Below are 25555 nucleotides of genomic sequence, written 5' to 3' on the forward strand. Positions count from 1 at the left end.
ATACATGCACTGAGTGACATGAGTGCTGAGCTATTCCTGCCGACCCTCCCTCCTCTGATCTGAATCTCCGCTTTGGGAGAGCAAAGTGAGAAGTTCTTTCTATACCAGGTTGTGGGTAGGTGGAAGACAGTCGGGAATATCCTTAAGTGGTATGCTGTAGTTCCTTGGGAAAGACTGTAAACCGAAAAGACAGCTCTAAAAAGCCACTGCAAAGCCATTAGGGAAGGGACTGCGTTGGTGACCAGAGCCAGAGCCTTCTGAAGCCGAGCACATGTGGAAGAGGTGTGAAAGAGGGATGGACGAAAACGTCTGTGGCAGGAAGAAGCAGACGCAGAACAACGGTGCGAGTTCTACAGTCATGAAGTGACAGTAACCGTAAATCGAAGATGCGCCCGTAAAAAGGAGTCGTAAAAGATAACCAGAAGGAAATTATAATATAGAATGGTGTGGCAGAATCAAAATCAACATCGTCAGAGTGTAGAAACAAAAACATTGCAGTTAAGCCAGTCACAGGGCTGGAGAGATGGCTCAGCACTGGCTGCTCTTCCAGGGGACTCGGGTTTGATTCCCGGCACCCACACAGTGGCTCACAGTTCCAGAGGATCCATGCCCTCTTCTAGTCTCTGTGGGCACTGGGTATATACACTGTGCAGATATATACATGGGGGCAAAATACTCATTCATGTAAAACTAAATCTTAACTTTAAAAGTTAAAAAAGGTTACACAATAGTATATCCTGTGAGGTCCAGTTTTTGAAAAGGAGACACACGTTCACACGATGACGCCTGTGCTCTTCAAGCTGAAGGACGCACGCAGTGCAGCACACAAGTAAGTTGCTGAGTTTGCTAAATTTCCATATCCTGATTCCATGGGTGTGGAGTGAGGAGGTCTGAAACTCTGCCTGGTAGGTGCCTGCTGGTCCTCAAGCAGTCGGTGTGTGGTGTGTAATGGGGGACAGATGGTGTGCAGACTCCCCTTACACCTCTACTGTAATTGATTCTACATAGTTCTATGCCATGACAAAGAATGACTAATTTGAAAATGAGAAAAAGGTGGCCAACATGGTAGTGCATGACTATAACCCTAGGACTTTGAGGGCTGAGGCAGGAGGATTATGAGTTTGTGGTCATCTTAGGTGACAAAGTAGGTTTTAGGCTAGTATGGGAGATAGGTTAGATCCCAATTCAATAAATAAGCACATACACACATACATATGCACACATACACACATACATATGCACACATACACACATATACACATACATACCTGCTAGACGCATATATACACATGCGTGAGATGGGAAAAAGTTAAAACAACTCAAAGCAGCAGGGGTGACAATACACACCTGTGCAGAGGAACCAACATAAAATTCAAGCAACAGACAGCAAAGGGGGAGGAGGCAGCAGAGGGGGAGGGGGCAGCAGAGGGGGAGGGGGCAACAGAGGGGGAGGGGGCAGCAGAGAGGGAGGGGGCAGCAGAGAGGGAGGGGGCAGCAAAGGGGGAGGGGGCAGCAGCGAGCAAAGGACAGGTCTGGATAGAAAACAATTCTGGATAAGGGGATAAGAATTCACAATGTTGGAATATGGGGTACGAACAAAGACAAATGATCCATAAGAAGGGAAAAGGGATAAGCCAATTGGAGTCCCAAGCCTTGGGTATGGGTGACCTGAATGTCCTTGAAAACTAAAGCCTTAAGAAACTCATATCCTACCCTTTTGAAGGATATTTTCCACAAGAAAATATCCTTCACAAGAAGCAAGGTGTGGAGCCTGGGCAGAACTAGAAAGCTAGCAAAACACTTAAAAGGCAGGACACAGATTATTCTAGTGCCTAGAATATGCTGGAATTGGACGACAGCCAGGAATGTAGAAAGGAGAGAATCTCAAGGTCATGCAGTGTCTGGAAAAGGTTGGCTTATTGATCTCACTGGGCCTGAGAACAGCATGTGTGGAGAAATCTATCCAGACATTTCCCGACTGTGGACAAGCCAGCATGATAGGCTGGGCTTGGAAGAGCAGACTTGTAACCCAGGGCTCAAGAGGTGGAGGGAGGAGAGTTGTTGAGTTTGAGGCTAGCTAGGTGGCACAAAGCACTCATCAGGTGCTTCTGTCACCAGTGGGGAGAGATTCAGGTGTTCCCCCCAACTCGGCTGGGCCCAGACCTCAGATAAGGAACCAGGTGACAAACGTGTCTCAGTGTGTGTTGCTGAAGCACACACAGCAGTGTCCTGCACATGTTATCACAAGTCATAACATTTTTATCAGCCGCCATGAAGTGTTTTGTAATACTAACTTGGTGTAGCTCGAAGTCACCCCGGTTTGGTTCTTTTTTTTTTTTTTTTGGAGCTGGGGACCGAACCCAGGGCCTTGCGCTTCCTAGGTAAGCGCTCTACCACTGAGCTAAATCCCCAGCCCAGTCACCCCGGTTTAATGACAAACCGCCAGCTTCATTCCTGAAGTGGGCTGGGGCCCGACAACAGTCCAGACAGGGGTGTCTGCCCTCTGCTGGACATAGTGGTGGTCGCTTGGATAAATGGGGAGGGAAAAGTGGTCCCTCATAGACCCCACAAACAATGGGGTTGACCTGACTCTTTTCTTACCATAAGAGAATAAATAAATGCAGGGTGTGTATTTCCAAGACAGAGAGTGGCAATGACCGTCCATAGCCAAAAACCAAAACAAAAACCAGTCAACAACACAACAACAACAACACCCTGAAGACCCAACAAACAAACAAACAAACAAACAAAAACTTCCGAACAATAAAACATCAATGGCGCACAACCCAGGACGTGAATCCATGCATGAATTTCATCTTCTAGAATGATAGCTATTCCTGTGAACATAAAGGTAGAAAGTTCTGGAATCCAGCCCTCAGGAGGCAGAGGCAGGCAGAGGCAGAGGCAGAGGAGGCAGAGGCAGAGGCAGAGGCAGAGGCAGAGGCAGAGGCAGAGGCAGAGGCAGAGGCAGAGGCAGAGGCAGAGGCAGAGGCAGAGGCAGAGGCAGAGGCAGAGGCAGAGGCAGAGGCAGAGGCAGAGGCAGAGGCAGAGGCAGAGGCAGAGGCAGAGGCAGAGGCAGAGGCAGAGGCAGAGGCAGAGGCAGAGGCAGAGGCAGAGGCAGAGGCAGAGGCAGAGGCAGAGGCAGAGGCAGAGGCAGAGGCAGAGGCAGAGGCAGAGGCAGAGGCAGAGGCAGAGGCAGAGGCAGAGGCAGAGGCAGAGGCAGGTGAAGCTCTTAAAGTTCAAAGCTAGCCTGGTCTATACAGTGGGTTTCAGGCTAACTAGCCAGTGCTACATAGAGAGACTTTTTCTAAGAGAGAGAGAGAGACAGAGAGAGAGAGAGAGAGAGACAGAGACAGAGACACAGAGAGACACACACAGAGAGAGACAGAGACAGAGACAGAGACAGAGACAGACAGACAGACAGACAGACAGACAGAAAGCAGGAAGAACAAAGGTAGGTAGGGGAGAAAGATGGTATCCTGAAGACATATAACGGGGTTGGAGCATACAAGTAGAGAATAGCAACAGGGGTAGGGGGCGGTGGGCAATATATAACACACAGGAAATAAAACCACGTCTACCTCCAACCTTAGATAATTATCATTCACACATTTACCTGCACAAAACAAAGCAATCCCAGAACTGTCTTGATTCCTACTATTCATACAAGACTCTCCCATATGCTGTATCACAAATTTCGTTTCATAACTTTGAAGGTAATTTCCACCTCAAAAGCATCTGAGGATAAAAAGAACACCCATGCAAGCAAATCTAAACTCCTCAAACTGCTCCTCAGAGAGGACTGGATGAGACTGAGACACCATGCTTGCCGCACTATTAGTGCCTGGCTGGGCTTGGACCGCGCATGCTCCTGTTCTGAGGCTGGTCCTTGAGCCTGGCTGGCACTGCACCGGAAGTCTTCTGTCTCTAACGCTTAGGCTCTCTTGCTCATTGCAGTCTCGGTGGCTCAGATAACTCCCCCGTGCCATGATGGATAGCTCCCTATTAGTTACCCACTGCAGCCTCAGCATCTCTCCTGCCCAGTGGCTCACTTCACACACACCTAGCACCGGACTTAAGTGCACAGTGGAGCGGGGAGGAGCCTGCCAGCAGGCCTGGCCCCGCCCAGTCACTATTCCCTCCTTAGAGATACTTACGGTTTCCACAGTTGAGACCACCGAGGCCGAATGGGCAACTGTAAGTCAAGAGAGACAAGAGAAGACTCAGTCTCAAATCACAAAATCTGTAACGAGGCAATGTACCTGAGAAATATCTTTACTTAGGATAAGTTCTTTATTAGGATACTCTTGTCTTTTTTTCTTTTTCTTTTTTTGGAGGGAGAGGGAGGCATTTTCAAAACAGGGTCTCTGTGTATCCTTGGCTGTTCCAGAACTCATCCTGTAGACCTGGCCGGCCTGGAATTCAGAGATCCGCCTGCCTATGCCTTCTCAGTGCTCAGATTATAGGTGTGTGCTAACACTGCTGGGTAGTTGTTGTTTTGTTTTTTTAAATAATCATACTTCATTCTATATCATTGATTACCAATAAGCTATTTGTTACAGACTAAACATTCCTGAAGACCCCAACATCTGAAATATTGTCAAATCCCAAATATTTTTTTAAAAGATTTATTTATTTATTTATTTATTTTGGTTCTTTTTTTTGGAGCTGGGGACCGAACCCAGGGCCTTGCGCTTCCTAGGTAAGCGCTCTACCACTGAGCTAAATCCCCAGCCCCTATTTATTTAATATATGTGAATACACTGTCACTGTCTTCAGACACACCAGAAAAGGGTGTTGGATCCCATTACGGATGGCTGTGAGCCACCATGTGGTTGCTGGGAATTGAACTCAGGACCTCCGGAAGTGCACTCGGTGCCCTTAACCACTGAGCCATCTCTCCAGTCCTAGGCTAGTTTAACAAACAAACACACAAACGTACATTTGTAACAACTTCATCAGAAGAAGGGACTAGAGAGCCTACCTCATACAGGTTTCATTTTCAAGCCTATATCCATCTTCACAGGCTGAAAGAGAAAAGGAAAAAAATCTATGAGGGTTAACGTGACCAGAAATCAGTTAATTAAACACCAGCCGCCCAAGAGTCCATGGGAATATTCTAGAGGCAGAGAATTTTAAAATTATAATTCCGACTTGAACACTGTTATCAAGATCAAGAAACTTTTCTCGACCCCATCGCGCCTTGAGGAAAACAGGAACTTCAGTGGTTTCTTGAGGAGATGGATATAAGAGAAGGCATAAAAGTGGCTCCCACGGTCTGGTCTAGCGGTCACTAGGCAGTGTCTCCCTTTGTAATTATTGTTCAGCAAGTACAATTCTTTCAGTATGTCCTCTAGAGATGAAGACTGTCACCCATGGAGTAGCCTTCTGTTATAGCACAGGCAAATCTTTACCCATGTGGACATACTTCTTTTTGTGTTGCTGATTATCAGTCGCTGTGACCTGGCCCTACCTTCCATCAGGAGGTAGACATGTTATGGGTGCTACCCTTCGGAAACTCAGTCCTGGTGATGTCCAGGTTTTCATAAGTGAATGCTTGCCCTGTTATCTGTCCCAGCAATTCTAGTCAGATCTAGATGTGCCCTACTTTTCTTTTTTCTTTTTTCTTTTTTTTTTTTTTTTTTTGGTTCTTTTTTTCAGAGCTGGGGACTGAACCCAGGGCCTTGCGCTTCCTAGGCAAGCGCTCTACCACTGAGCTAAACCCCCAACCCCTTGCCCTACTTTTCTTGCCAAGAACATTAGCTGAGTTACTGCACAGGGTAAGGTCCAGCTCTGCTCTTGGATCAGCAGTTCTCGAGTCTGTCTGATCACAGGGCACTTTCGATATTACAATAACCCAACCAGGTAGCAGGAATGCTAACCCATGCACTGGTGAAAGCAGACAATGAAAGATGCCCCCTGTACGCAAATTCCTTGATTCCTTTGATTAATGCCTGATACACATCTTTTAAGAGATCAGACCGAAAAGGAAAAGGAAACAAAAGGCACAGGACGTAAAGCTGCCCATAGGGAGCAGGTGGTAGAGACAGAGTAGGGAGAACTGAGAGAGGTAAGGGCAGATGTGGGCTAGGGATGGGATCGCAGGTAGACACCCTGCAGGTAGGAGGGACAGGAGGTCTCTTAGACGTCCTGTGTCCTGCCAAGAATTTGTGCATAATTGTATTATCTATGTAAACATGTTTAATATTTTCTTCATTCAAGTTTTTTTAAAATAATTTTATTTTTCTTGGATATTTTATGTATTTACATTCAAATGTTATCCCTTCCCCCCCCCCCACAGCCCTCTCCCTTCTTCTATGAGGATGTTCCCACTCCCACCCACCCACTCCAGTCTCAATACCCTGGCATTCCCCTATAGTGTGGAGACAAGCCTTCACACGACCAAGGGCTTTTCCCCCATTGATGCTGGACAATGCCATCCTCTGCTACATAGGCAGCTGGAGCCATGGGTCCCTCCAGGTATACTCACTGGTTGGTGGTTTAGTCCCTGGGAGCTCTGGTGGGGGTTGGTTGGTTGATATTGTTGTTCTTCCTATTCATTTAAGTTTTCAAAGCCAGAAACTGAGCACTTCTAGTAACTATTCTAGTCGTGTACATCAGCTATTAACTGCAACAGGGTTTTGTGGAATACACTTTGAAAAACACTGTTCCAAATAACCTGGAATTGATCTCCTCGCAGATCTTAAAGCTCTGTGGATGCACGACGTGCACGCAGGGTCACCTTGCCTGAGCCTCAGGTACCTGTGTAGCCCTGGCTGTCTTGGAACGCACTCTGTAGACCAGGCTGGCCTCAGACTCAGAGATGCCCCTGCCTCTGTGCCACCGCCACTTAGCTATGAACTTCCATGATTTTGGTTTGGTTTTTCAAGACAGGGTTTCTCAGTGTAGCCCTGGCTTCCCAGAACTGTCTGTAGATGAGGCTGCAGACTGCAGGCAGCAGCCACAAGAAATCCTTATGGCACCTATTGCAGGATGACGGGACCGCACTGTACAACACCATAGTAACCTCTTAGTGAGCATGCCCAGAGAAACTTGTGGACCTCAACACCTAAAAAGACAGGGAGTCTCCTGGCCCACACTAGTGTGCTTTCTGGACGGCATGGGCTCTGTCTCCTTTCAAAGTCATGATCTTTCTGGTTAGTCTCTGATCTTAGACCTTGCATGTAAATGCATGGCCTTTCTGGGCAAATACAGCATTTAGCTTTCTACCAAATACTGTCCCTCCAGTCTCAACAAAGTAGCAGGTTTTCTCTTAACCCAATTTACCTCTTAAATATGAGCATTTGCTGGCTTGGAACTCACAATTCTCCTGCTTCAGTGCCCCAAGGCTGAGGTCCCAGGTACTTGAGACTATGTCTGTTCCCCCACCCCCTTTCTCCCACGATGCCACACCTAACCAGTCAAATCTTTGATTTTTTTTTTATAATGACGTATTAGAGTGTGGCGGTACATGCTTTTAATCCCAGCTGTTTATAGAGGCAGAAACAGACAGATCTTTGCCAGTTTGAGGGCAGCCCGGTCTGTATATTGAGTTCCAGGCCAGCCAGAGCTACACAGTAAAGTAAGACCCTATCTCGAAAAAAGAAAATCACTTCATCGCAATGAAATTACAAACAAAAACATCACTCGCTCGGCTCCCCCTTGAAATACACCCTTGATCTGATGGAAATTTTATATGTTTCTATAAATGTCAATGCAGTTAGAACTTCTAGGCTGAAACCGTAGAGCCTCACTTAGGGTTTTACACTTTAACTATCAGCCACGTACTTATCCGCCACACCAAAGCAAAGTTCAACATAATTGAAACTAGAAAAATTCTCTTTCATGGCCCACATCCTTTCGCCTTTATTGTGACCCTCCTTACTTGGTGTCATTCTTACTCGGTCTCCTTTCTAAATGTCATACCACAGCCCCACTGACACTGAGTGCATATGTATGCGTCCCAGGTCAGGACCTGAATATAAGGGGGGACACTCCGTTTGGCTTTGTTTCTTTCTTAATTGTGGTGATCTTGCTTTTTACCTTCTAATATATCGGAATATAATATACCTTCTAATTCCATCTGATGTGGCGAGCATTTCACTTACGAATTTCCTGAAAACATCATATCACCATTTTTACAGCTGAGTAATATTCCATTTCATTTTCATTATCCATTTACCTGTTGGTGCACATCTAGGTCAGTTTTGTTTCCTTGTTATCGTAAATGGAGCAACAATAAATATGGGCGTGTGAACATCTGTGCGGTAAGGCATGGGCTGCTCCACGGAGATATCAGGAATGAATCAGCTGACTCGTGCAGTCCTATTTTTAATCTCCTAAGGAACCTCTAAACTGATTTCCATACTGATGTATTGATGTGCACCCATCCTCCCCCCCAGCAGCACCCCCTCAGGGCTTCCTTTCCCACATCCTCTAGCATTTGTTGTCAGATTAGTTGATGACAGCCATCCTGACTGGGGTGAGGTGCTCTCTCAAAGTAGTTTTAATTTGCATTTCCCTGATGACTAGGGAGGCTGAACACTTTTTAAAAAAGTCACTGCCATTTGTGCTTCTTTTGTAAATAACTTGTTCATTGCATTCTCCCTGCCCGGTCAGTACATTTTCAAATTCTCATTTGTTTATTTCATTTTTACGTACGTATGTGGGTGGGTGTGTGCAGGTGTGTGCATGGAGCACGTGGAGGTCAGAAGTAACCCTCCGAAGTCAGTTCTTTCTGCCACCTCACGGGAAGTGGGAATTGAGCTGAGGTCATCAGGCCACACATCCCTACCCACCAAGCCATCCTGCTGGCCCCCTTTTAATATTTAAAAAACTTGTTTCTTTACTTGAGTTTTCTTCCTTCCTTCCTTTCCTTCCTTCCTTCCTTCTTTCTCTCTGTTTCTGTTTGTCTTTTTTTAAAAAAAATTTTAGACAGTTTTCTGTGTAGCCCTGGCTGTCCTGGAACTCACTCTGCAAACCAGGCTGTCTTCAAACTCTTTCTGCCTCCTGAGCGCTGGGATAAAGGTGTGCACCACCACTGCCCAGCTCATGATAGGAATTTTCAGTAGGTGTTTCAAATCCTCTTATTTGACAAGATAAAGTGTAACCATATCCTGTTTTGAGAAAATGTAAGGCTGAACCCCCTAATCTTTGGCACCCCGAGTTCTCTGCCTTAGGAAGGCAGAGCCTCCTCTACTGAAAAAGCAGCACCCCTGCTTTTTCCTGGCCTGAGTAGAAAGCTTCATGCCCTGGCTCATGGTCCCCCTCCTACTGAGAGCGTCTGAGTCATGCTTCATTGGGGCTGTGGAGTGAGGGAAGCTGCTGAGGGATGACTTCTAGCTCAGACTACAGGGGTGCTCCATGGGGGGTGCTCACACGGTGGGGTGCTCCACAGGACTGCTCACCTCTGCCCCATCTTAGCACTGAGGCAGGCTGACATCACCTATCTATTCAATTCTGAACACTTTTTCCTGAAATCACGTTTACGTCAGTCTACCTACCTAACCTCTGCTGAGTGGGGAACTCTTCACTCCTGGCTATTACCCAACCATCTGTTGGGTAACACGCACAGGTCCATCTGTTGACCTGCCTATGATCTCCAGCTGGTGGCTCAGGCTATTTCCATCAAAAGAATCTTGACCCCTCTGATGTAATGACATTTTTCTAATCAAAAGAATGCAAGCTGTTGAGTGACTCAGTGGGTAAAGGCATTTGTCTCCATGCCCCGATGACCTGAGTTCAATCCTCAGGACCTACAAGGTAGAAAGAGAAGCAACTCTATTACGTTGTCCTCCAGTCACATGTATGCACTCACACAAACAACCAAATAAATATATGTAAAAAGTTTCTATCTATCTATCTATCTATCTATCTATCTATCTATCTATCTATCTATCTATCTATCTATTTTGTCTTTTTAAGACAGGGTTTCTCTGTGTAGCCCTGGCTGTCCTAGAAATCTCTCTGTAGACCAGACTGGTCTCAAACTCAGAGATTCAACTGCCTTTGCCTCTGGAGTACTGGGATTAAAGGCATTGCCACCACTGCCTGGCTTGACTGCCTTTTTTTTTTCCCCAGGTGTATCCATCACTTATCAAAGATTTGAGTGCCTGGTGCTCCTGGGACTCTAAGGGAAAATTCTGCTGGTAAAGGCACTTCCAGTTCCTTATCACAGAGGGACTCTGACCCCGAGCACTGGAGACAGAACGAATGGGGAAAGAATTTGCATATATGAAAAAGCAAAACCGAGCTTAAAGTACACAGTGGAGTCTTAGTAACTCCTTTGCAGGATACTAAGTAACATTTAGTAACGCCTTTGCAGGATACTAAGTAACATTTAGTAACGCCTTTGCAGGACACTGATTGTCTCAAGTTGTATCTGTTGTGCTATAGCCACTTCATTAGACACTCAGGCCCTTCCTACACACAGTGTTGGGTCTTAAGGCACTGGCCATCTGACAAGGTGCAGCCTGCTAGGACCCCAGCTGCAGAGAAGGTTCAATGATTGAGAGCACTCACTGCTAGGCCAGGAAACAAGAGTTCCGCTCCCTGGCGCCTGTAACTCCCACTTTGTAGGATATGGCGCCCTCTTCTGGTCTTCTACGGTACGTGCAAGCACATAACACTTAGACCCACAAACACAATTAAAATAAAAATTTTGCCACGTGTGATGGTGCATGCCTTTAACCCCAGTGCTAAGAGGGCGGAGAGGCAGGGAGATCTCTGATCAAGGTCAACCAGGACTACATAGCGAGACCCAATTTTAAAAAACAAAACAACCCTTACCTGTATCTCGCTCACCCCCTACTCCCTGCCCCCAAACCTTTAAAAATGCTAATCTCAACCTGGTCAGAGGGTACAACAAGGTTGCTAGAATTGAGGCTTGTGTGGTGGGAGGAAGCTAGGAGATACAGAAAGGACACACATTTTAATTTTCAGTATGTCTGTGCTCCAGCACGAATGGCCAGAAGATGTCACTGCTAACCCATCGGACAGGGCTAGAGTCCTCACACCTCCTGAATCCAATCATCAGAGGATCGCTGGCCATGACCAACGCTGAGAAAGCACTTCATACAGCCTCAGTGCAAGACCCAAGGTTAGTCAGGGCCCCCCTGTGCTGCTGCTTGGTCATGTCCTGGTAAGCATAAGGTTGGTGGCACCTGTGTTACTTAAAGCACACATCCTGAAAATGATAACCTGGAAAGGACTGGAGTGACATATGCTTGCAATCTTTTGGGAAGCTGAGACAGGAGGCTCATGATCTTGCGGCTAGCTGAGCTATATATTGAATTCTAGGCGAGCTTGGGTTAGAAGGGAAGACCATTTCTCCCCTCTCCCCTCCAGTCATCTCCAATTTGGCCAAATCTCTGTGTAAACAGAGGAGCAAAATGTGCACTTTTTCCTCTAAATTTCTGCAATTATAGAGTGCAAGCTTTTATATGGTACTCACACATATACACAGATGCCTCTTACTATCACCTACAAGACGGCTCTATACTGTTTCTGCCATACTTTCAAAGCTACATATAAAATCAAAGGAGATTTCCTTCTCATAGAGCGGTAGTTCTCAACCTGTGGTCAAATAACCCTTCACAGGGGCTGCCTGAGACCATCGGAAAACATTTACAATTCGTAACAGTAGCAAAATTACAGTTAGGAAGTGCAAACGAAAATAACGTTATGGTCGGGGGTCACCGCAGCGTGAGGAACTGTGTTAAAGGGTCAGAGTACCAGGAAGATGGAGAACTGAGGCTTAGCCAAGGTAACCTCTGGCTACTCTATCACTAACGCTTGCCTGTCAGGGATGGTTAGGACATTGCTGACTTGGAAGTAGAAAGAAGCGGCCCAAACCAGTCAGAAGCAAGGGTGCAGGCAAGGCCATCCTTGAAGGACTATTTCTGAGGCCAGCTCCTCTGCCCGCCCACTGTCCTGCTCACCCGTGTCACAGGCACCATGGCGCACAGCACAACATCACAACACACACGGACTTCAGCACTCTTATTTTCCTACATACAGCTGGGCTCCAGTCTTTTTTAAAGATTTATTTATTTCTTGTATATGAGTACACTGTCGCTGTCTTCAGACACACCAGAAGATGGGATCAGATCTCATTACAGATGGTTGTGAGCCACCATGTGGTTGCTGGGATTTGAACTCAGGACCTCTGGAAGAGCAGTCGGTGCTCTTAACCACTGAGCCATCTCTCCTGGGCTCCAGTCTTAAGAAGGGCAGGAAAGCTGGGAAGAAGGAGCTAGGGACACTTATTTCTTTTGAGGGAAAGCCAGTCTGTCATGGGGATGGGATGCTGGGGACCAATCATGCCAGGCCAGAAGTCCAATTCTGAAAGCTGGTGTTCTCCCAAACCTATTGCAGGCCCCAGGCAGAGGGCTGACAACCCCTGCCTCTAAAGAACTTTGTATCAAAACATAATACTGTCAGCGGGTCTAAGGTGCGGGATGAAAGTGCTGCCCCCAGACATAGTTTTACATTCTTTTGATGAAACCAATCCTCAGAGGGGAAGTCCTGACTGAAGTGGCATGTCACCTTGTCCTCGTGTGGATTGTTCACCTGGATCTCAGGACATCTATCACCAGCGAGGTGTTGACTAATCGGGAAGTCTTTGCCCTTCACAGGACAACTGGAGACCATGCTGTGTGAAAAGGGAGCCTCTATAATACCGCCCTTCCTGACCATCACAGACTGTAGTAGTCTTGGAAGCCGGGGGACACAGCACTCAGGATCTGAAGCAAACTGATTTTAGGGCGAGCTTTTTTGGAGTGTGGTGTGGTCTCTGTCTCAAATGGAATGAATTCTGGCTTCTTCTAAAAGGCTGGCAGAATTAGATTTCTACTCTCCAACATAACAAGCAATCTTTAAAACAATAACCCATCAAGCTATCAACAACCTAGATAAATACAAATCAAGTCCCCAGGACTGGAGAGATGGCTCAGAGGTTAAGAGCACTGACTGCTCTTCCAGAAGTCCTGAGTTCAATTCCCAGTAACCACATGGTGGCTCACAACCATCTGTGATGAGATCTGGTGCCCTCTTCTGGTGTGCAGGCATACGTATAGGCAGAATGCTGTATACACAGTAAATAAATAAATCTTTAAAAAATAAACAAAACAAAACAAAACCCCAAAGCAAGTCTCTGTGGGTTACAAAGCCCAGCTTGAGTCACAGCTTTCTGTCCTTCTTGGGGCATCAGATGAAGTGTCACCACACTCATTTCAAAGACCACACTCATTTCAGAGAAGAGGAAACTGAGGTTTAGAGAAGAGAAGTGCTTGCTCAAGATGACACCTGATTAGTGAGGCAGAATGTGGCTCTGAGCCGGGTGTCCTCGGCATTGGTGAGTACACTCACTACTGAGCCACAGTGGACCCCGAAAGACCCAGGCCCAGCTCAGCACCTGTATTTCTACCTTTAGTAACAAACAGGCAACAGACAAGGCTTTGGGGAGAGAATTAATTTTCCTAACTTCCCTCCAACTGCAAGGGAGGGGAAGGGGACCTTGTGATAGCTTCCAATTTCTTTCCTTTTAAATGGCATGGACTAGACAGCAGGCACCAGGAGATACTTACAAGGATACACTGTATTCATTCCTGCTGAGGGCCAAATAGCAAGAGCTGTGTACTGGCCGGTTTTGTGTGTCAACTTGACACAAGCTGGAGTTATCACAGAGAAAGGAGCCTCCCTTGAGGAAATGCCTCCATGAGACCCAGCTGTAAGGCATTTTCTCAACTACTGATCAAGAGGGGAGGACCCAGCCTATTGTGGGTGGAGCCATCCCTGGGCTGGTGGTCTTGGGTTCTATAAGAAAGCAAGCTGAGCAAGCCAGGGGGAAGCAAACCAGTAGTAATATCCCTCCATGGCCTCTGCATCAGCTCCTGCTTCCTGACCTGCCTGAGTTCCAGTCCTGACTTCCTTTGGTGATGAACAGCAATGTGGAAGTGTAAGCTGAATAAACCCTTTCCTCCCCAACTTGCTTCTTGGTCATGATGTTTGTGCAGGAATAGAAACCCTGACACAGACAGCCAGTTACTCCCAGTTTAGAAGCATTACACTCTGGGCAGAGACCACCAGCTCGGCATGCACTGAGCCTGCCCAGAGCAGAAACCGCCTACACGGCAAGCACCATGCTACTGCTGGTGACCCATTGTTACCTCGGCAAGAGTGATCCATCTTGTTGAACTGAAAGTAGCCAGATTTGCATTGACACAGTGCGACGCCATCCAGGTCGGTGCAGATGGAGGTCTCTTTGTCACATTCTGGACTCTTCCGCTTACACAAGCTGCCCGCTGGGATGTGGAGAAACAAGGCAGTGAGACCAAACCAAACCTCGTCTTCACACATTATGACGCATGAACTTGCCATTTCAATAGGCTCAGGAGAGAGTTTCCCAGAGTCTTCTTGGAGCCACGGTCCTTTCAGAGGCCCCGCACGGTCTCTGCCTCTTATTCCCTGGTCACCACTGGTAAATAAATATTCACAAGAATTCCCTGTGGAGAAACCAAACTGAGCAAGGAAAGGGTGCTGCCCAGCCTACAAATGCAGCCTCGGCGTGATGCATTCTGTATCTTCACATTAAAGACGGGGTGTAAGGAAGGAGGGGGAGCTGGAAAAATTCCAGAAAATGTGACCATGTTCTTAGGGAGTTGAGAGCTTGAACCCATACCAACCAGTGCAGTCAGACCAGTCACGTGTGGAAACATGTCGAGCTCTGTGTGACCTAGGGGCCCAGGCCCACTCCTCGTGGTAAGGCAGCTTGCTTTGCCCCCAGTGTGTCGCCTTTGGGGGGGGGGTGTTATAGAATGAGATTTGAATGGTAATCTGATTCCCCAGGGTTGGCAGGAAGCTGTCTGTCTGTCTGTCTGTCTTCCCACTACAGTGGTAAAAAGGTTTATTCAGCACTGGATCTTCAGCCCAGTGACCAGTGAGTGGGTGAGCATATGCCGGGGTTGGGGTGGGGTTCTATTGGCCCAATCAGTCACCACACCAGCACCGGGAGAATCAGAGACAGACAAGGAAGGAGCCCAGCTTGAAGGCTTGTTTCATGCACATTACCTCAGGGTTGATAAAGAATCGGTTTATTAGTATCAAAAAGTATTGACCGCTCTGAGGCTTTATATAGCAAAGGTAACGAAGGGTACACTTTACCACGCCAGTGGGTGCACGGAGGGAACAGAACTATGAAACCAACTGGATAGTGGCAACTTATCTACACATGTCCAAGGCAGAGTAAGGCAGGTGTGTGCTTCTGCTGCTGGGGTCAACAGCAAGTTGAACCCAGGAGGAGAGCGGGGCGGGGGATGGGAAGGGCGTGAGCACTCTACAATGAAGAGTGGGTGCCAGTTTTGTAGGGATCCTCAAAGAAAAGGCCCTAAGCTCTTCGGAAGGTTCCTGTTCATTCTGCAAAATTAACCCTCGCCTGGGCAAGTTCTGCTGATGGGAGCTGACCCCAGGGCTTGATGGACCCCTGTGTGGAGTTCCCGGTATCCAGCCCCTTTGAGAGCCCTGAGAACAAGATTGTCTGCTCCCAGGGGGTGAGTTAGGGCACAGCTTTAGTTCCCAGTGCTGGATTTCCTGCCTTTATCAGAGGAAGCTGACGTGTTAAATCTGGGCTCCTTTGTTTATTGTTAAAAAAAAAAAAGTTCGTATTTAAGGGAAAACGTTTAAACGGAAAAATCTCACCAGGCAAAGTTTGCAAAGCTGGCACCAGGGAGGGACTCGGCCTCTAGGACCTCACATCTGACTTCTTTGAAGGCTTTGCCAGTCAACCAGACTTAGAGAGAAACACCTCCAAGCAAGAGTGTCCAGACCATCCTAGGCTGGGAAAGGCCCGCTCTGGTTAGGTATTTTCTGGAAGTTTTCCTTCCATCCTGTCCACCGATCTAGGCTGCTAGCAAATATTCATTCCCATGACAAAGCAACCAGTTCCCTCCCTCCACCAGATTTCTGTTTGAACAGGGAGGGCGGGCCCTACCCCTCCAACCAGGAGCAGCTTTCCTCCGGCTTCTCAAAGAACCTGTCTCGTAAAGCCACCCAACAGGACCACGCAGAATCTCACTTAAATCGATTCTCAGGGATGTGAATCTTCTGCACTCGTAATTCACATGGTCTTCCCTGGGCATAACATCCGTCAAAACAGACAAAGAACGTTCACAGGAGCCAAGGCTGAGGCAATGAAGGGGGATTTCCAACGTCTCCAAATCCCAGGAGACCACGAGGACTAAAGAACTCTGAAAGGAGGGAGGTGGACATTCTCTGAGCTGAGGGAAGAAAGCCCTCCTTGTCAGGAGCAATGTCCAGAGCACCTGGTGCTGCCCAAACGCTGGAAACCCAGAGGTGTAGAGGAACTGCTGCTCTAGCATCCTCTCTAGCTCCAGAAACATTACCAAGAGCTAGAGCCAGACCCCTTGGCAAAACCCAGAGAAGGTCTGGAGGAAAAACTGACGGGAGCCTAATTTCGGCTAATGTGCATGGAGGTCTTTATGCTCAAGGGACTGGAAGGAAGCAGTTCTCCTTATGGGGACAAGAGTCTTCCTATAAGCCACATGGGGGCAGTCCAGGCAAGGCAGCTGGGTGAGCAGGCCCTCCTGCTAGGGCGGGCTCTTGAGAATCCACATAATCTTGCCAACTTGATCTGGAAAGCACAGATGCATGAGCTGGCAACAGAAAAGTACCCTGGTCCAGTGCTGAGCACACCGAAGGCAGTCTAGGAACGGTAAGCAAACTGAAGAGTGCCTACTTCGATGGGAGGAAAAATGGTACCCTGGAGCCCTTGGCAAGAGAAACAAAACCAGAGATACAACCAGAGAGCCTTGACGTTTCTAGCACTCTAGAACAGGGCATGAACTTTGAAACAAGATACTCCAACTCTGTCATGTTTGGTCCATTTCCCCCCCAGTTAACTAAGTAGCCAGCCCCCAGAGCCTATCTCATGGTGAAAAGATAAGTGTCAGCTCCCGAACTCTGCAGTGCACTTGTTCACACAAGGAAAGCTCTGGACCAGCAGTTCCAACATCCTGACCCACCGGGAATGGCCGAGACCAACCAGCGGGTATGGTACCAAAACCTGATACCTTCAATTTATGTCTAACATCTGGATGCCAGATGAGGAGGTTTAGCCTAAGCCCTCAGTCAGTGGTACAATGAGCTAACCAGAGTACATTTTGATCACCAAGAGGGACAAGCCCGCTATGCCTAGGGACACTTCTCATTCCAGCAAGTTTTCCTCTCTCAGCTATAAAGCTATCCCTGAAAGATAGCAGGCATGTCTTCCAGACGAGTACTGAATCACCTTCCTCACTGACCTTACCCTAACGCAGGGCAAGAGCCTCTGAGCAAACAAGAACCAGGGAAGGGAGAGTCCCATCATGCACTCCTGGGAGCATCCTGCCTCGCACCATCTCAGTCATTCCATGCTTTTATGATAGAAGACAAACGAAAGAGAGGTAATATTGCATGTTCTTTGTCTTTTCTTAGTCATCACTATATAAAGATTGTTGGATCATTGTCAACCTTACAGACTCTATATGCCACTTTGTGTCTCCCCAGGAAATAGGAGTAACAACTTTTTTGTTCCATCAGCTCCTGTAACTTCTTCCCCTCACCCTGACACTGTATAGAAGAAACAGACGGAGTCGGATGTCGAGGAGCGAGGCTCTAAAAGCCATGTGCAGGCAGATGTGTGCATCTGAGTGTCGTGAAGGGTTGTGCTTAGACATCCTAAAGACAGGCTCTGTGAAGGAGCTTCCCTGGGCCTGAGCCCCAAATGCCTCCCATCTCTAAGTCTATGCCTGCTTGCAAGGGCAGGTTCCCCCCTAGAGACTCTCTCCTTACCTCGAAAGACCCGCTTCTGAGACCCCAAGAGCTGGCAGACTTCAGCAGAGGACCTGCAGGAGTTGACGTATTTCTGGATCCTGTCAGCCAGGTCAAACAGCGTCACATTGGAGGCCAGGACAAAGGTGGTTTGTAGTGAGATGACCACTGTACTGGGCTCTCTGTGGGCAAAGTAAGCAAGGTCTTAACTGACTTGAAATGGCATGTGGGTCCCAGGCAGTCTGCAAAATAGATTTTACTGCCATTCTCCTTGGAAAGAATAGGAGAACAGAAAGGCCCAGTGACTGTGGCCTTGGGTTACCCCGTATATTAGCTGTAAAACAGAGACTGGCTTTATTTTGATCACCCATTTGGGGACAGCACCACTCCTCCCTCACTCCCCATTCCATAGACCAGTTCATAAACCAAAGGAAGTCTGTTTCTCACCTAGACGCCCCGACTGTAGTTCGGATATAACCAGGCAATGTTGAAAAACATACGTTCAACTGAAATGAAGAACCGGGTTGTCAGACAAAAATCCTTGAGCCAAGAAACATTTTCCTATTTTCAGGATAAAAATAGGTAGTTTCTGTAGCCATCAAGCTACCAGCAGGCAGCTTTACCGAAAGCAGTGTGGCCTTTGTCTCCACTCCCCGCAACCAGTACCCCACAATATCTTTCTGTTGTTCCCCAGGAAATCTCAGCAAGAAATGTTTAGTACAGCGTCCTTGAAAACAAAACATCTTCAAAGGAGAAGATCCCTTCTAAGACCCAAGGTTTCATAAAAAAAACAAAAAACAAAACAAAACAAACAAACAAACAAAGAAAACCCTAGGCACTGTTTACTTGGACTCTGACTAGTGAACAAGTTAGCGGAGAAAGCTCAGCCCCCAGCTCTGATGGGCCCTACAGGCTCCTCACAATCTCCAATGAGTTGACCGGACTCAAAGGTCTTCCTCAAAAGGACTCTGTGGGAAATCACATGACGGGGGTCAAGAGCTCTTTTGTTGGGAACAAATTAGAGCGACATGCCCCATGTTTGCCTCTGAGCAGCACAAAGCGTTCTGTCTGCCTCCTTAACAGCGAACTCCCTTTTCTGGAGCAGAGGACCTCAATATCTCATCCCAGGTAGATCCACCTGCCTTCACAGCCCTCTGATTTGGGAAGATGGAGACAGGTATGGAATACTGCCAAATGGTTTGTGGGTTTGAATGTCATATTACACTGTGTGTGTGTGTGTGTGTGTGTGTGTGTGTGTGTGTGTGTGTGTATCCTATAGCAATGACTTACTATGATCTCTAGGTATAAACAGAATGTCATCTTAAGAAAGCCCATGCTGATGCTTCCTCTGATGGCATTTAATTCTTCACTGTTAGTTGGGGTCCAGTGTGTCAGGGCCCAGTGTATCCTATGATGATACTTGGCCAAACAAAGAAACAAACCAACCAAGCTAGGCAAATTGCTTAGCCCAGTGTAACACAAAGGACTACACTTTTGCACAGGGCTCTAAAGCCCTACGGGTATGTTAGAAGAAAGTATCCACCACCTACAGAATAACCAGGAAGCAGAAAGTATCCACCTACAGAATAACCAGGAAGCAGAAAGTATCCACCTACAGAATAACCAGGAAGCAGAAAGTATCCACCTACAGAATAACCAGGAAGCAGAAAGTATCCACCTACAGAATAACCAGGAAGCAGAAAGTATCCACCTACAGAATAACCAGGAAGCAGAAAGTATCCACCTACAGAATAACCAGGAAGCAGAAAGTATCCACCTACAGAATAACCAGGAAGCAGAAAGTATCCACCTACAGAATAACCAGGAAGCAGAAAGTATCCACCTACAGAATAACCAGGAAGCAGAAAGTATCCACCTACAGAATAACCAGGAAGCAGAAAGTATCCACCTACAGAATAACCAGGAGGAACAATGACTCTACTTTTGGCTAGAGACCCCATGCCTCTGCTCTTGAAAGGCAATGTCTAAGCTATTATTCAGAGTGTCCTGCTTGACAAGAAAAATTTTGTTGAGCTTGGAGACCTGGATAGTGCCAGAGTAATTGGCATAGCCCTTGTCATTAGCCATGCGATCTCAACATTAGTGTGGACAACAGAGGGAACTCTGGGTAATATGACATCATCTTGGCCTCTAGAGGTCTAGGGACTGAAGTCAGTCATATGGGCTAGTCAACCATGTCTATATGGGGACATCCAAATAAATGCTTCAGACCTCAAGGCTCAGGTAAGCATGATGGTTGGCAGGACTCCATGTAGTTACACACTGTTGCCAAGAGGTAGCAACAATGTCAGTAATACCACAGGGACAGCAATTAGAAGCTCTGCATTTGGAACCCCCAGACTCTGGCTCATGCATTGCTTCCCTTAGCTAATTTTAACTTACGACTTGTCAGAGCAATGGACTGCATCTGTGAAGATAATGGCCTCCAATACGTTCTGTGGGTCCTCCTAGTAAATTATTGAAATGTAGAGTGCTCTTGGAAACCTCCAGACTTGCAGTTAGTGTAACGTCAGTGATCTAGGAGACTGCTTTCAACACTGCTTGTGCTTGGTGTGGACTCAGACAACACCATCAGCTTCCAGAGCCTTCCTGTTTTCCATATGCACATGTGTCACCCACCCTCTTACAGGACTGAGCCTCTGGCATAGTCCCTGTCATAGATTAAATGCTCGATAGACATGGAAATGAAATTAAAATACAAATAAAATCCACAGTCTTATAAGAACACTTAATTCCTGGCTAATATACGAACTCTAATTCAATGTAGTGGCTAATATATGAACAGTAATTCAATGTAATCTAATTCAATTTCATCTCTAATTTAGTGTAATGGCAAATTTCAGTTCCCAAACACCAAATCTTTGACTTGGTCAGCAGTTGAGAACAAGATGTATTGTCTGGGTTTCGTTTCCGTTTCTTTCTATCCGTCCTTCTTTCCTACTATAAAAGCAAAGGGGGAAAAAGAGCAGCATCCAAGGCTTCCAGATAATTTACATTGTGAGCGCCCAAGCCCAGCTCCAAGCCTAATTGGAATTAGGATCAGGCTGCTGGCATCCTTTGAGGAGAGAGTGGCCTTTCTCCAAGCTCTGAGAACACAAGGAGGTCACGCCAGGTATCATAGCAGATGGGACACTATGCCTTTCTGGTCTCTCCTCCTCACCCGCAGCTCACACAGGCACAGGGCGCTGCCATGCCTGTTGACTCTGTGTTTGCACAGGAAAACGAAAGCCTGGCAGATGGGAACCACTCATGAAGATGTGCCTGAAGCAGCACTCTTCAGATCCTGACACTTTTCTTCGATTTCCAATTTTTTACTTCACCTTAAACTTTCCCTGTGAATACGGAAGTAAGTCTGGGGGGTATGGGTGACCCTAAGGAGTATGCACTTCTGAATGAGATGGTCTAGCAAGCAGAGGATTAGCGTTGCAGAAACTTTAGTTAGGATTAGTTTAGAGGATTAGTTGTTCAGAAACTTACTGTTTGAGCGAGCTCCTTTTCAAGTTCGTGAGTGCTGGAATGGTTTTCTGCAGTAGTATTGAGAAAAGTCTTCTTTAACTTAAACTCGGTCACGAAGGTTCTAACTGAAGAGGAAAACATGGACCATTAAGCCACACAACAGAGACCAGTGTAAAGGTACGCGTCTGTAAATCTCTGGGACAGACAACCTTATTCCCCAACAGGACAATGTGTGTGTGCTTCTTGAGGGTAAATATACTCCTTCCTCTTTAAGGCGACCAAAGGGTGACGAACATTTACAGTAGGTTTAGACTCCAAGGTGCTAAGATTCCATTATTATCAGCCACGTAAAGGAAACAGCCCATGTCAGAAACACTGCTGGGTCCAGAAAGGGGGAGAAGCCTCCCTAATTTTAAGGCTCGTTTTTAGAGCTGGATCTTATCCCTCATCATATTAAATTATATTTATCAATTACTACTTACCATTATATCAACTTATCATATTAAGTTACATCTTATCATTATCTTAAATTCATATCTTTTCCTCTACACAGAAGAAAAATGACCTGAGACCCAGGGGCTGAGGCCCTCCTAACACAAAAAGCTTGCATGCTGTATGAAGAGGAAGGCTAGCAAGTGAGCCAGGGAAAACATTTCAGAGTTAACTGACTAAAGCCTCTAGTTCTTATTTAACACCCTTCTGCTTGTTCCACAGTTCAGTGCAGCCAGCTGCTCAGGACTCTTTCTGAACAGCAGGCAGCTCTTTGAAAACACTCTGGGCCAAGGGAAAGCATTTCAGCCACGCTCTAATTTGCATGCCTCTCTGCAAACAATGAAGCCAAATGACTTGAAAAGAGAAAGGCGTTGAACTGCTTTCCTCCCATCTGTGCACTCTGCATACAAGTCACCTGACCTGCTCGCTTCACTTCTCACATGCCCAGGTTCAAATCCAGACTCTCCCGTCAGGAAAGAACCCAGGGGTAAGGGTTAGGCACACAGAAGTTTTCTGCCTGTGCCTTCTGTTTTTAGCATGAGCAATATCATCTGTCCTCTCCCAAACCCTGTCTTCTTTCCTGGAAGGGATCTGCCTAAGGCATTTATACCTCTGTGACGATGAGGCCGTGGCTTGACTTAAGTTCCTGCTTATTGTAAAAACAGGGACTTTCAGCCTATGCTTTGCCCTGGGTGACTCCATTTTACAAGCAGCATTTAACTCTATTTCATGCTGTGGATAAAGACACTCCCTTCCTGCCCAGCATGGGGCACGGACTGCTAAATATCTTGTTGCAAAGATGTATCAATTAGATTGGATCTGTATGGGTGTAGGGGCTTACTAAAATAAAACTCTTATTGGAAAGGGAGGCCCTAAGAGCTTATGAAATACACCTCGGAAGGGTGCAGCAGCTACTCCTGTAACCCATAAAGGGGAGGACTTCTTACACTCCTATGGCAACGGCCCTAGCAACCTGGCATCTGAACACCCAGTATGCACAGGGACTATAAGACTATAGGACTTCAGCTCGGCTCAGTCTCCACTCTTGACGTGGCATTCTCTGTCCTCTGTCCATCTGGTCCCTGTTCTGTGTAAGACCTCACCCCTGTGGTCTACATCGGCCTGTGCTTCATAGTCCTGAGCCTCTTCAGCTGCTCTGACAAGAATAGTCTTAGCTTAAGCCTGCACTCCCATAGCAGCTTGGTCCTCCTCTAACCCCTAAAGTGACTGATTCTCTCCTCCTCTTCCCCCCCCCCCCCCCCCCCCCCCGGAGCTGGGGACCGAACCCAGGGCCTTGCGGTTGCTAGGTTGCTAGGCAAGCGCTCTACCGCTGAGCTAAATCCCCAACCCCTCTCTCCTCCTCTTTATCAGTTCTCCTAAGGCTCCTTTAAACTTCTTGAACTTTGCTGTGGCCTCATTAACCCTTTGGTAGCTATTCTGTCACACACACACACCCCTTTACTGTGATGTGTAATGTGTGATCTGAGCTAATATTAGTAATCAAATCTGAAATAAACCTATGCTTTGCCAATGGCCAGCTATCAAGGGAGATCAGAATAATTTGGCAAATTACAGCAAATGAAATTGAAGTAGCTTGTGAACTTATTGTTATTCAATAAATTCTGACATTGCGGAGAGACACAGATGTGTCCCTGTTTTTAATACAGTTAGTGCATTCGAGACAACCTCCACAACTGCAGTTACGCCGTCCAGCTTTAAAACGGGTATTTTAAAAAATTACATTTATTTACTTTGGGCCTGCCTGCATGCATTTGCCGTGTGTTCACGGCCCAACGCACTCCTGAGTAATTCAGAGAACAGCTTGTTGGAACTGGTTTCCTTCTGCCTCGTGGGTCCCAGCAATCCGAATTCAGCTGGTCAGACTCAGCCTCGAGCACCTTTATCTGCTGGACCACCTTACTGGCCCAAGATAAGATTTTTATCTCGTTTAACCGCTGGTTTCACCACTGACCTCTCACAACTGCTCTGTATTGAGAGCAGTTTGTTTTTACAGCATCCAGTCTGGCGAACACTGCCTTCCATCTGGACAGCCCTTCACACTCAGAGCTTGCTCAAACAGATCGTTTTATTCGACATTCCCAAAACCTTGAGTGGGCAGGGGAGCATGCTGTAATCTGATTTAACAGATGGGGACACTGAGGCTCTGGCTACTCAGTGCAGGTGGTGGCTGGGAGCCTAAAGCCAGGCATTTGAAATCTGGCACACAGCTTTCCCTCGGCTTCCAAACACAAACAACGACGACGACGAGGAGACTACTGCCGTCTCCTTTATTTTGAACTGCATACTCTCAGCTAGTTCCCCATAGGGTGTGGCTACACAGAACAGGCTACCCGGATGCATAAGAATGAGTGGAATTCTTGATTTTGACTCAAATCTACATAGGTAGATTTCCCTTTTTTAGAAAACAATGCTCTTTTTTTTTTTTTTAATATTTCGGGCAATTTTCGAAATTCTTATTTTAGTCGAGTGCCAGCCTTAAGAAGCCGCTTCTGTCTGTGGGTATTAGGGGTTCATGCAGATAACGTTTGCAGGCAACACAGACACAGGTTCTCCCAAAAACACTGGCTGATCACTGTGCATGAGCCATCACCCGGGCAACGGTAGCTGATAAAGAGACAGGTTCTTCTACCTGATAAGTTTTAGCTTTGAGGGCTGGAGAGATGGCTCAACGGTTAAGAGCACCTGACTGCTCTTCCAGAGGTCATGAGTTCAATTCCCAGCAACCACATGGTGGCTCACAACCATCTGTAAAGAGATCTGATGCCCTCTTCTGGTGTATCTGAAGACAGCTACAGTGTACTTATATATAATAAATGAATAAATCTTTAAAAAAAAAAAGTTTTAGCTTTGAAACTGAAGTTCTCATTCTAACTTCTCCAGCAAGCAAGGTGTTAAATTCAGCAACCCAACAAGGGTCACACCCCGTATGCAAGAATGCTCTTACAAAAAAAAAAAATACACTGTTGTATAACAGAAAACTGTGGGCTCTGGTCAGCTGGGACCCACGCTTGGCCACTGAGCACCTCAGAGCCTTAGTTTTTGCTGCATTTTTGTTGACTTTTTTTTTTCCCTTAGGAAGTTTGATTTTTATTTTTCCTCAGAAAAATTAATTTCTTGGAGCTTTAGAATACTCTGTCACGGTGGTAATTGTATTTTTCCTCTCTCTCTCTCTCTCTCTCTCTCTCTCTCTGTCTCTCTCTCTCACTTTATCTCTTTAATATAACAATCATCACAATGAAGACCAGTTTATGTAGCAGACTACATAGGTTATAAATTTCAGTTATGAAATGCACACCACTCAGATCATGATGCCCACATGTGCTTTGTGCTATGAGCATGTGTTGTGCTTGTACCATGGGCGTTTAGCCTATAGGATGAAGAGTGAATGGAAAACCGGGGAGCTTCGTGGACCTGTCAATGAGGAACAAACATGACCGATATCCTGGCCAGATTCCAGGAGCGGCTGTGTTAAAATGTACCTGTCTGTGGCTAGCAACTCGAGGACCACTTTCAAAAAACGAGAAGAATCCGTACACACAGAAGGCAATCAGAATTTTACTGTTTTTTTAACCCTAAAATAAATAAATAAAAATGAATGCTCTGAGACTGTAAGTAAATAAAGGATTTCTAAAACACCTATGTAGCTGGAATATCCTTTTGTTTTTTTTTAACTGAAGGGTAGAATGGTTGAGCAAACAATGTTTGTTTTGTACAAATGAGCACATTATGCAGGCATTAA

General features: G+C 46.5%; 1 protein-coding gene across 2 annotated transcripts in view; it reads right to left on the minus strand.

Moving 5' to 3' along the window:
• Positions 1 to 25555, minus strand: part of Heg1 (heart development protein with EGF-like domains 1) — an 88055-nt gene that overhangs the window by 15670 nt on the left and 46830 nt on the right. For both annotated transcript variants that reach the window (XM_017598169.3, NM_001427854.1), the window contains 6 exons: positions 21325 to 21428; positions 18274 to 18332; positions 17848 to 18008; positions 14169 to 14303; positions 4985 to 5027; positions 4158 to 4195 (listed from right to left, as the gene is read on the minus strand). In XM_017598169.3, coding sequence (XP_017453658.1) covers positions 4158 to 4195; positions 4985 to 5027; positions 14169 to 14303; positions 17848 to 18008; positions 18274 to 18332; positions 21325 to 21428 — 540 coding nt within the window. The remainder of the gene's footprint in view (positions 1 to 4157; positions 4196 to 4984; positions 5028 to 14168; positions 14304 to 17847; positions 18009 to 18273; positions 18333 to 21324; positions 21429 to 25555) is intronic.

The sequence above is a fragment of the Rattus norvegicus genome, chromosome 11, assembly GCF_036323735.1.
Source record: "Rattus norvegicus strain BN/NHsdMcwi chromosome 11, GRCr8, whole genome shotgun sequence".
NCBI lineage: Eukaryota > Metazoa > Chordata > Mammalia > Rodentia > Muridae > Rattus > Rattus norvegicus.